This window comes from Macrosteles quadrilineatus, unplaced genomic scaffold, assembly GCF_028750875.1.
Source record: "Macrosteles quadrilineatus isolate MER2022 unplaced genomic scaffold, UCM_ALF_1.0 Scaffold_6__1_contigs__length_79288215, whole genome shotgun sequence".
In the NCBI taxonomy this organism is placed as follows: Eukaryota; Metazoa; Arthropoda; class Insecta; order Hemiptera; family Cicadellidae; genus Macrosteles; species Macrosteles quadrilineatus.
The window spans coordinates 55134915-55147233 of NW_026542599.1; the positions used below are offsets into that span (position 1 = coordinate 55134915).

The window sequence follows — 12319 nt, forward strand, 5'->3', positions numbered from 1 at the left end:
GCACTAGCTTGAAACACTTTTTACATTACTTCAACAGGCTAGTCCAAGAGAGTCGCGGTATTATCACAAGGATAAAATTCATTGGTGCAAATAATTACATCAGTTTACATTTCTGTGACATGGCCTGGTTAGGTTAGGTTTGGATTGGACTGCTGGAGGTTGACTGCCCTGAAGAGACGGACGGATATGGACGGTGTTATGTTCTAGGTAGAGAGAGGATCAGATGATGTTTTGTAGCCAGTGCCGATTATTGGAAATCGTATGATATCGTTACCTTTAGGTGATGGCGTTTGTACCTAAAATCGTACCTGGAAACCAGACCAAAAATGAATACAACTGATATTTGTATATTGCAGAAAGATGTTCTCTTATTTTACTTCCTCTTAAACTACGCACCCTTCATAGTAAAAATGAAACCCTCAGTCGGTAAATAAAATCGATCAATCTTTTTTACTTATAGATCAACTACTTCAACCTCAATTTTCATTGTAAAACATATATTCCCTGTACACGCTTTCTGGCAAAAATCACCTTACTTGTTGATAAAAATCAATTAATCTTTCTCACTTCTAGACCAACTAAATAACGAGTTTCATTGTAAAGCATATGTTCTCAGAATTAGCTTTGTAGATAGACAAAAAAGAGACTTAATCAATCGGATGTGTAGATAACATTTTTATTAACACCTTGAATATGCACATTCTCAAGCTGTGTTCTAGAGATCAGTTTTGTACATGAGTTGCAGATAAAATACCTCTCACATTTCAGGCTGAGACTCCTGACGATGATGAGACATTCAATGTGGTAAACAGTTTGAAGAAAGTCGCCATCTTCTACTCCTGTCACAACATCGGCAGTTGGAATATCTGGAGCACAATGTTCAAAGATGTGGTTGAGGCGAAAGACGGCAATAGAACTTTGCCTGAAGAGGTAATTTAAATATTTATTTAATTTTTCTTGTACTCTGTAAATATTGTTTAGTATTTTAAAAGTGTTTGCCAAATATATTAGATACATGCATATATACTATTATTTTCTGTTGTTTTTTGTGTGTCTATGCCAGTAGAATTTTGAGCTACATCTTTAAAGGAAAGCAGTCCAAACCAAAAATGTTCGTGGATATGCTAGGGATAGGACCCATTCCTCTCTCAAAGTCTGAGACGCTAACCTCTGGGCTAGTACAACACTTGAACGGTTATTTCCAGGTTTAAGTGTAGACTCTGCTTCTCCTATCCCTCAACATTCTTTTCCTCTTCCTTCTGTCATCTTATTCCTCACTTCTCCACATCCCTTTTCACCTTATCTTTTCATCTACTGCATCTTCCTCCCTGTGTCCTTCCCTCTATCACCATCAAATCAATTTTCACCGGTATCCTTTTGTTGGGAAACTAGTAGGCCTATTACATTTTTGTCTCATTTATGTTTTTAAATGTTCCAAAAATGCAATGAATAAATTAAGACTACAACTTTTATTCAATCTGTGAAAAACGTTGAGTAAACAAGAATAAATCGACTAATCGATATTTCAGTTATTGAGTTTTTCTTTGGTCCAAGAACACTTCACATTCATTGACTGCAGATTAAGTGTTGGTAGTTTATTTATCTGCAGAGTTAACCAACATGTAGCAGATGATTATAAAAGTGTATGATATCACAATTTTATCTTAGGCTGTCAAGTACTGTATGTCTGCTTGCTATTTTGGAATTCTCTGGGATCTACACCATTTGGAAGAGCTTGCGGAGAGCGGAGCTGATGCTTGCAAAGAAGTCAAGCAGAAATTGACACAATTTTTTGACTGCATGAAAGAGATGTTGACCATGGAAAGCAACCAACTATACAAAGAAGAGGTAAGTACATTTTTGTTGTTTTTCAACTATTTTGTTATGTTAGTAGGTATGATTAGTTGGTCATTGCTTCTATTGCAATATTTTACAGCCAATGAAAAGAAGCTATGTATAGGAAAAGAATACATTGACATGCTCATTAATTTCTTACCATTCAGCTCATTTTTAATTTATTTCAGTTAAAAAGCTCAGGTTAATTCTTCCCACCCAGCTCAGCTTTGACAAGAAGGTGATGCAGTAATACGTTTTTCTGGGTGAAGTCTTCCAAAGAAGAATAGGGGAAACCAAGATGCATTAAGTTCTCACTTAATGGCCAAAGCACTTACCAATTTCTCCTCTCACCAAAAGTGCCACGGCATATTTTGTGTTGAGATGCCCACTGTTATTGGAAATTAAGTTACAACCGTTTAAAGCCACCTTGATGAATATATCAAGTCAACTAGGCAATCACTTTTGAATGCTTGTGCAAAACTAATGCAGATGAATGATCCAAAAACTGATCCTGAACTAACTGTGTGCTCATTTATATTTCTCTTGAAGGATGTTGATTGAAATTGTTTGTTTTCTACAGGCCTACATCACCATCTGCGACCTGCTGGTGGTATTTTGCAATCAGCTGTTCACCAACCCTAATCCACTGCTGGGAGATTTAGTCTATGAAGCGGACAAGTCTTTGCAGACAATGCTGAACGTCTTCATCCAGAACAACGTGTTTGTCTATCAAGAGGAAGGTCGGTGTAAAAATTACTTTTGTTATTTATAGGTAGTATTTTTTTTTTTTTTTAGGAAAAAGCACCTGGCATAGGACAACATCAAGGAAAAGAAATTGATAGATAGATAACTATACCAAGAAAAGAGTTCTAGGCAGTTGTGAACCTACAAAAAGTTACAACACAATTAAATCGATATAATATTTTCTTCTGAAGAAGGAATTAGTTCTTTGTTACCGTCTGATTAACTGTCATTATTATCAGTTTTTTACAAGTGAGGGATTCGCTTGCCTCTTTCCCTTTTTTTGGCTACTTTATGACTTAAATCACTAAACCATTATACAAGTAGCCTAACCATCAAATCTGAAAAAAAAATGTTGCCTGACTGTTATTGCTGTTCATTACCCATTCCTCAATGTTGTGGTAGCCATTAGCCAACAATATTAGGTCAGGATTGGAATGGGGAGAAAGTTTTAAAAAGGTAGTCTTATTTACTATTTCTTTTCTGTAAATTTCTCTAAAACCAGATACGTGCCGTGTAACGAAAAAGTTAAGGGCATAAAATTTCCACAAAAATGTAATTTATACCTCTACTACTATAAATATGTTTAGTTTAGAGTTACAGCCCAATACAAGTTGTTTTTGTTGCTTATGAATGTTTTATTCCTCTTCCACAGATTAATATGGTTCTGACGATAGTTTTTTTTTATGTAGGTTTTAATTATTTGGTAATGATTTTGGTGTAGGCGTTTATAAACTTTATGGAAATGTATTTTTATTTGTTACAATGCCCTATGTAATACATTTTTAGTTGGTTCTGTTTAACACCTTAAGTGCAAAGGTAAGTGTTTTTACAAGTTTTTGTACCACAGGTAAACTTAAGTTGTTTTAAATCCCAACTCATTGTTTACTCATATAGCCAAAAATTAAAAAAAAATTTAAAATACTTTAATTTCATAATCCACAGTCTATGTACTTACCTATATATATTTGAGTTTCAAAGTACTAAGCCTACAATATAATAAAAAAGAAACTAGGATAAAACCGCACTAATGATTCATCTGGTGTTTGCGGGTCCCCGATATCCTTGGGTCGGAATAACAGTTGGCCCGTGGGATTGTTTCTTGCTAGAAATAACTTTTGGCCTAGCTCAGATCGGGTATTTTATGTTGGAAGTGTGAGAGCTAGATTTTCAAATCAAGCCAAGCCTAGGTTTTATTTGATCGATCGCCGACAGTCTCTGCAAAGATGCGCGATTAAAATTTAAACCATGTGAAATCCGCCTGAGTTACCGTGCAATAGGTCGCAGTAGCCTGTACAGCTAGGCACCTGGCGTGTCAAGACAATATGTACGTAGTTTTATCAATTGTCAAAGAGCTACTTGATCAATAATTCTGGGCCAAAAGTTCATCCATACGGCGGTTGTCAGTTGATTGCGATGCCATTTTTGGATTTACGCTTTAGTCAATCTTATCTTCTTTTGCAAATCGCTATCGAGACTAGTCTAATTATCTGGCACAAATGTCTAAACACAACAGACGTTTGCGCAGCGTAGAGATATTCTCACTTGTCACATGTTTCATGCTGCGGACCACATGTCGCCAAAATGGTATGTCTTTACGTACCTTGCTTCTTGTATTAAAGTAAGAATGATCACTATATAACAGCTGTCTATGTGTTGCATGAATCAGTTGGGAAAAGCTATGGCTTCAAATGCCGTTCCGAAATTGTTAATCACAATGAAGAATCAAATTTTTTTTTTTAATGAATAGTTTCTGAGGAAGCATTTTGATAAATAATCGGTTAGAAATGTTGGTTTAAAAGTACTGAAAATCAAATTTGTGACAAGATGAAGAGAATCAATCTTAAAGTCTGAAAATATTATTAATCTGTAAAATAATATTGACTTGAAAGCATTTGAGTGATTTTTTTAAAGTGGTTTTTGTTATGAGTGGCTCCTAAATAACAGGAAGTAAAAATCATAAGACAAAGCATTTATGCTAACAAGGTTTAGTGGCAATATAAAATGATACCTTCTTTAGATGAATTGAAATATACAGCTCAACAATCAATAAGGGTGTTCAAAAATTTCAAATCAAATCAAATTATCTTTATTCACTTTATACTTATTAGTTTTTATATACATGAATAGTGTCAAAGGATAACAAATTTGTAATATAATTTAATCTAAAATACTTAAGCAACTTCACAATAATTTTTGAATGGATAGCTAATACATTTTTGATTTAGAAACCCATCTATAGGGAGCCAGATTAATTAAGAATGATTTTAGTTTATTCAACAAATTTGTTTTGTTTTGATCTTTTTTTAGTAAGGTTAGCAAACTTCTTATGAATAAATTGTCGATATACGAAGGCTTCATTTTTTAAAGTTCTAGCCGATGATGACTTTTTACTGTAAGATTTTTCTACCTTGTATTGTATTTATGGAATACTTCAGTGTTTTAGCGAATTTCCCTATAGGAGAGTAGCTATTACCGTAGGTGGCACGGTAAGACCTAGGCACGGGACCGATATACTTTTTTTCATTTTTATGTCCTTAGAGGCCAAAAAAACTGTTGGTTCAATTTTTTTATATGCATATATATTACTGTTGGGTCGGTACCAAATAAATCACGGTAGAAAATAAAACTTAGGCCTAGGCTATATTCTATTTGTAAACAAAACCACTTACAATCAAACAAATTAAAACAATATATACCATACCAGAAGTGTTTAAAAAGGCCTATTGTTGAAATTATTTACTGCTAAACTAATACATGTAACATAGGCTGCTAACCATGGAAAGAAAAGTGGCTCTGGAAATTTGTTAAACTAAGTTAACTGCCTGTTAAGTTCTATCTAAATATTTGGAAGGAAGTAATTTTGAGTTATTTTATACATATAGCCTACTAGCCTGTATTAAGTTAATTTTAGCCTCCAGTATTAAGGAAAATTTAGAACAAAAGTATTTATGGAAAGGAAGTTTTGAACAACACTTTATAGAAAATATGCCTACATATTCATTTGATGTTAGGTTAGGTTAGGTTAGCAGGTAGGGCAGCATAAACTTGAATGATCGGAACCTCAAAGATCAGCGAACCAGCATGATCGGACTATGGGAACGGGGTGTTATAGAGGGTTTATGGGGTGAAAATTGGGTTTTCTTATTTTCGACCCTCAAAACATTAAATTTTCTAATTTCTCTCTAGACACTCTTAAAGAGCTTGAAAAACAAATAATTTAGTATATCAAAGTGTTTAAGGAGAAAATTAAAAAAATTGTAAACTTAAAATTCTCATGTTATTCTTATGGAGAATATTGTAAAATGTAGTTTGCTTGTTTATGGATATATTTTGATCAAATTTCTAAATTTCTAACACAGCTTTTTCACAGAGATAAGCCTTGTTATCTTCAAACAAAAAATACTGGTACGGGTGGCGTCGTCCTGTAATCCAGCTAGTAGGAGGTCACGAATTGTGGATATTTATAGGCATGGACTGTGGATGCGATGCTCCCTGGTGTGGATTAACGTCCGCACTAGTGAGTACTAAGACTATCCGCAGTACTATCCTGATAATTAGACCAATTCGTTAATTACAAGGAAAAATGTGGTTCGGATTCCACTATAAACTGTAAGTCCCTTAGTTGCCATTAGCTGCATGGGCTATTAATTAACAGCTGTGTCTAAGGAATATGTCGGCCTTAGTCACTAACAAGACTACAAGATCGCGCCACTCATTCTACACTCATCCTTCACTCATATTTGGGTTAAAATACGCACATAGTGGCGTCCCCATCTTAAATAATTGATAATTGATAAGCCTGAATTAATTTACCAATCAAATAATTAATGTGTTCATTCCAATTTAGATGTTCATCAATTACCCTGAAAATTTGGTTGATTTCACTTGATCGATCTGTTTATTATTTAGAGTAATTTTAGGGTTTTGTTATCTTATTTGTATGAAAGAGAACAAAATTTGTCTTGTTTGTATTTAGTGTAAAATTGTTGTTTGTTAAGAGCTGTTCAATATTTTGAGCTCCAATTCAATAGAATTTTCCATATCAGTAATTGAATTACCCAAAGTTTTAAGATTGATATCATCAGCATAGTATATACTTAATGTTCTGTTTGACTCAGTTAATGCATTTGGGAGGTTTTTAATGTAGGTAGCATATATATAAAAAATGGGCCCAAAATAGATCCCTGAGGGACACCTAGATGCATTTGTAGTACAGTAACTCTGATTTTGTCTTTTGTATCCAATGTTTTTTTGATAAATAAAAATAAGTGAGTTCTACAAATTGAAAGCGATTCTCCAAATATGAAGTAAACCAATTATGTGCAACACCCCATTATCTTAAGCTTGTTTAGCAATACAATATGATCTACAGCTCGTGACATCTAAGCCGGCACTTGGCCTAGCATGGGCAGTGTAGGCGGGAGGAGGGTGGAGGTAGGGAAAAGACCGGACTGCAAATATTTCCGCTGCCTCACGGGGTTGACTCCGCTTGTATTATGTACTTGAGCGCCTTCATATGGGTTGCGAGGACAGTTAGTTGATGCAATCCGCATGATGGGACATAATTTTTTTGAAATAGGTACTAGTAGCGATTGGCCAAGTGCCAGCTTAGATGTCACGAGCTGTACATTACCAAAGTTAAGGCACATCAAATTATAATTTGGGTACTGTTTCTCCAGTGCAACTAAATCTTTTTGGAATTTCTTCAGAAGTGAACATTCATCGAAGTTGTTGACAACGTTATTGGAATAATGTACGTTGCCATTCAGTCAAGAGAATAGTTTTACTTTACTTGGTGTCAATTCATATCTTAAGATATTTAACTTAGGAACCTAGTGTAAACATTTGTAGTTCAGGAAAGGATCAGAATGCATTTCTTAATTAGCTCTTTTCTATCACAAAATGCTCTGCCGACTTCAAATTATTTATTGTAGCCATTTTGAAAAAGAGCAGGAAGTTCGACCAAAGCATCTCCTTTTGTAAAATCATCTAATAAATTGAACCTAATAATTCAACCCGGTGTTTTTGCAAGTGAATTGGATAGCGTAAATGATAACAAAAGTATGATTAAAAGACTTAATAATAAGTGTGATTCATGTGATGTATTCATATACGTCATTCACAATACATAACCAACGTACCAACCTCCTGTATTATCAGGCCAAAATAAGTTTTAAATATGTAAATTAAAATGTTAAGTGTTTCATTGTGATGGTTTATGTTTATATTGTAAAGGATACATTTGTTGCTTCTATTGGTATCCTTGTGAACTTAAAAACTCATAAATAACTAAGGGTCCACAATTTTGATAAATGGCACCAACAGAATCATTTTAAAACATCAATCAATTATGCGGGTTTATATCAATTTAGCGGTCCGAAAGGATTTTTGAGATAAGAATAGGCCTTTGTGGTAATCGGGAATGTGAGCTATCATCATGCCAAATGTTAGCCCAATCCAACCAGTATTTAATGTGTGATCAAACTTCAAACAAACACACAAACTTTCACATTTATAATATTAGTAAGAATATTTACCTTTGTCTACAACTTAAACTGTTGTAACTTGAGTCACGGGCTTTCGGCATTATAATGCCACCATCAGACGTGGAACATTCAGCTGAAGTAGCGTCGTCATATTCAAAACACACAACACTATAATGCCGTAAAACTGCATATAATGCAAGTTACAACAGTTTGAGCTGTAGACAAAGGTGAATACCTATTTTTAATTATATCACAGCTCAGGGGATTAAACATGGATTTTACTTCCTGTTGGGTTTCATTTTTACTTTCTATCTCTCTCTCTCTGACAGGAGTCCTGCCCATGTGAACATCTAGTTGATACAAACCACGTATTGGGGGAATTAATTAAACTGTATATGAATTAAAAACAAAGCTACGTGTTCTGGAATACAAACCAGGTTGTCCTGAAAACCAGGAATCGTAAGTGAATTTTGGTTTTTAACCAAGTCTGTGGTTTGGTGAATTTTTTTTGAACCAGAAAATTTTTCAACAATTTCTAATTGCTTATTGTTGAGTGTACATTCATTAATGGCAATGTGTTGGTTCACTTTTATTTTTAATGTCATTGTGTAATAAGAAGAACACAGTAGTTGGAGATATTAATGAATGTTGCACGTGATGGTAGAAGGGCTTAAGACAATCACGATGTCACTGTAATTGTAATAATTAAATACAATGTTCTGGAATCGTGGTCTTCTGGTTACGACCGTGTCATCAACGAATCATCTTAGAGAGTGAGAGTAGTGATTCGTTGAATTTTAAACGGTCGTTACCAGAAGACCATGATTCTAGAATAAGTTACCGTGGATGCCTATCCAGGAAGATTAAATACGATGTTACCTGATTATGGAAGACGATCACAGCATTGTAGTGAGTGATTGTGAGTTGAGACATTGACAGCAAGAAATCAGGCGTAGTTAGGGCCACCTGGCTCTTTCTGACTACAAATATTGATGACACCTTTTGCATCACAGGGTTTTGGAAAATCTGAATGTTTTCTGTTACAGTTCAAACATTGGTATTGTAAAGAAAAATGGAATTTTAGCTGAGGCAGTTGAGCTCAAGCTTTTCCTAACATTTTTATAGTTGTTTCTTAATAAGTGAAGATTTAGATAATACAAGTTGAAACAGCACAATCGGTTTTATAATGTAGCCTATACACTGATATATTCAGCTCTCGTAATAACTCTATAACTGCCAAAAAAACCGTGTCCATGATATTGTGTAGATTTCTATTGTTTGATTGCCATGTACTGAAGTTCTGCTTTTTATTTTGGTAGGCTACTAAACAAGTAGAAATTTGATATTTTATTCTTGATTTTTTGTTAAATTCTTACAAGATCATTTTTGGATATAGACCAATAATTTGTTATCAAACTTTTTGATGAGAAAGTGATGATTTGGGGAGTAGGAATGTAGCTTTTGACTTTGTGTTAAAATTTGTTTTAGAAAAAAATTATCCCCAAGTTTTTATAAATTTTTATCAAAAAATTGAATTTTTTCTTTTTACCTGCATACATTTATAGAGTAAATTACGTGAACTATCACTGTATTAACTTTCACTTTCCACAATAATTTATACTCTGTATATAAACATGAACTGAGGATTCTCAGTATGTCTTTGGCTTACTGGCGGCTCAGAAAAAATTTATGTGAAATTTTTTTCATATTATGAATTGATAGCTAATAACCATAACATTTAATTTTCTTCTGCATTTAACCAATAGTAAATTACATTTAATAAGACGTTTTGGTTAAAATTCTGTATATTATTAAGGGTTATTCAACTTGTTAAACACAATTTATTTCTTACAATTTATATTTTATAATAAGGCTTTTTAATGACTATTTTATCACGTCAATATTTTATTTGTCCTCTCCCCGTGTAAATTATATTTCATCACTAGGGTGTAAAGTGACTCTTTTTGACCTGAGCTTAAGTTTTACGATCAGTTCACTTTTTGCCTGCGTGATGAACTATATTTTTCGTCATATTGTATCATTAATTAACAAACTATACTAGAAAACGAAAATATCTAAAGATAACCTCTCAAAATGTCTTGCAGCTTGTTTTCAATTCTGTAAAAGTAAATAAGCAGCTGTTTAGTAAGTGATTAAATCATTTTGTCTATTATGATTGATTGTATTAATGTACATTATACTATCGATATGTCGAACCATTGAGAATAATGCAACAATAATCTAAAAACAAACCTAATAAATCAATCAATAAATAATTTTGATCAATGTGATTACTATAGTTGCAATTTAGGCCTACATCTGTTTACAACAGCTGATTTTTACTCCCTAGCGAGTATAATTAAATTGCTACTTTATAAAAAACCCCGCAACGCACTTATAAAAAACTGCTGTTTTTGCTGCAGTATGACAAAAAACAATATTTTTATTTTTAACATTGAAATTAATGAACTCAAACTTTGCTAACGCTTAAACAACACTGAAAATATATCTTTGCTGTATGTACCAACTTATTACTCTGTTGCACAAGAATTTATTTATCTATGAATTACATAACCTCTGGATTTCAGAAGGAATAACCTTTTTTAAACTATAAATTAGACCTTTGCGATTAAATGATTTTTTTTATATGCAATGTCTACTCAGTTTTTACTCATAAACTTCCTTCATAATCTTTATTTACCAAATTATAAGCCTGTAATCCCAATGGAATTACTTTTTCTACTGTGTTTTACCAGCTAATTTCTCTAGCTTGTGGACATTGTTTTGTTTAGATGAACAAGATGAACATTCTAAGATCGAGGAGCTTCATAAAAGACGCAACTTCCTGGCGTCCTACTGCAAACTTATAGTGTACAGCATCATGCCCACTTCCTGCGCGGCTGATGTGTTCAAACACTACGTCAAGGTATGTTCAACATGCTTAGCCAGCAATACACAAGTTAACTGCACACACACATAACATCAAGTTGCTGTAGATCCACATTACAGTAGACTCCCCAGGACCGAGACCAGTCCGGATAACGGTTTTTCCGGTTAAACCGACGTCCGCAAAAATTCCTTAAAACGGACCGTTTACATGCATACTGTATACAGTATTTGACTTAAATTTATGAGAGCATTGTATTTAGACAAGTGATCACTGGTCTCAAATATTTCCCCCAAGAACACTCGTTTCAGTAATGTTATGAACCCACTTCCTGCCGATTTAGTCTGGTTAAACCGATGTGCTGATAAATATTGTCCGGTTAAAGAGATGTCATTTCCGCCGAGTTTAGTCCGGTTAAAAGGTGTCTGGATAAGAGGGAGTCTACTGTAATGCAAGATTCAAACTTTCCTTAAGGAGATTTTTAAGCAGGCCTACAGTAACAATTTATTTTGCAACCAACTTTCAACAATTGTTTACATAACATTAGCAATGTTGGACTAGTGGAGCTTATGACATATTTATTTGGGCGTTGTTTGGAAATCTTTAAGCTATGAGTAAAAATGAGGGAGAAACCCAAACCACTGATGTTCTATATTTCCTAATAACTTACTCCCACTTATTGCCTTTCAATGTTGGAAAACACAATAGAAAATCAAATAAAAGAATATATTAATTTTTTAAAATTATGAAACATTAATGACAAATCATGGATCGTAAAATATGTATTTTTACCAATTGACTGAATTTATGTCAAGAGAAAGAGATCTTATCTGCCGAAACATCTTCTTTTGTAATGATTGTTTTCTGATCACTCTTTTCACACTACCACAGTTAGTGAAAGAGAAAAAACACAAGCAAATCGTAAAATCACAAAAAATGTTTTTAAAATAAATATTGGAGAGTATTAGCAATCAGGATACAACATTCATATTTCTGAAAATTTTATGGGTTGGCACTTTTTTCGCTTAAAAATGTTTGTGATTCATTTATTCCACACAAATTAACGTTATTTTAACTCATCTGATATGTTTGTTTCAGTCGTACATGGACTATGGAGATATCATCAAAACAACCCTGGGCAAAGCTAGAGAGATAAACAAGACTAACTGTGCAAGAACAATGCTTACATCTCTGATCTCGCTGTTCAGAGAAATGCATAAAGAACTCGGCCACCTTCGTATCAACCGCCAGATAGAGGAGTTCAGTTGCCTCAAGGTATGACAGTAAACAAATTGATCAATTGCTTATTAGATCCACAAAATAAACTTAACATTAAAAACCAGAAAGATGTTACGTCCAATAAATT

General features: G+C 33.7%; 1 protein-coding gene across 4 annotated transcripts in view; it reads left to right on the forward strand.

Moving 5' to 3' along the window:
* The window catches only part of LOC128996234 (cohesin subunit SA-2), a 43784-nt gene that overhangs the window by 26729 nt on the left and 4736 nt on the right, over positions 1-12319 (forward strand). For 3 of the 4 annotated variants that reach the window (XM_054421393.1, XM_054421392.1, XM_054421394.1), the window contains exons 15-19: positions 769-930; positions 1669-1848; positions 2417-2576; positions 10859-10992; positions 12052-12228. In XM_054421393.1, coding sequence (XP_054277368.1) covers positions 769-930; positions 1669-1848; positions 2417-2576; positions 10859-10992; positions 12052-12228 — 813 coding nt within the window. The remainder of the gene's footprint in view (positions 1-768; positions 931-1668; positions 1849-2416; positions 2577-10858; positions 10993-12051; positions 12229-12319) is intronic. The other variant, XM_054421395.1, reaches the window with a different exon arrangement.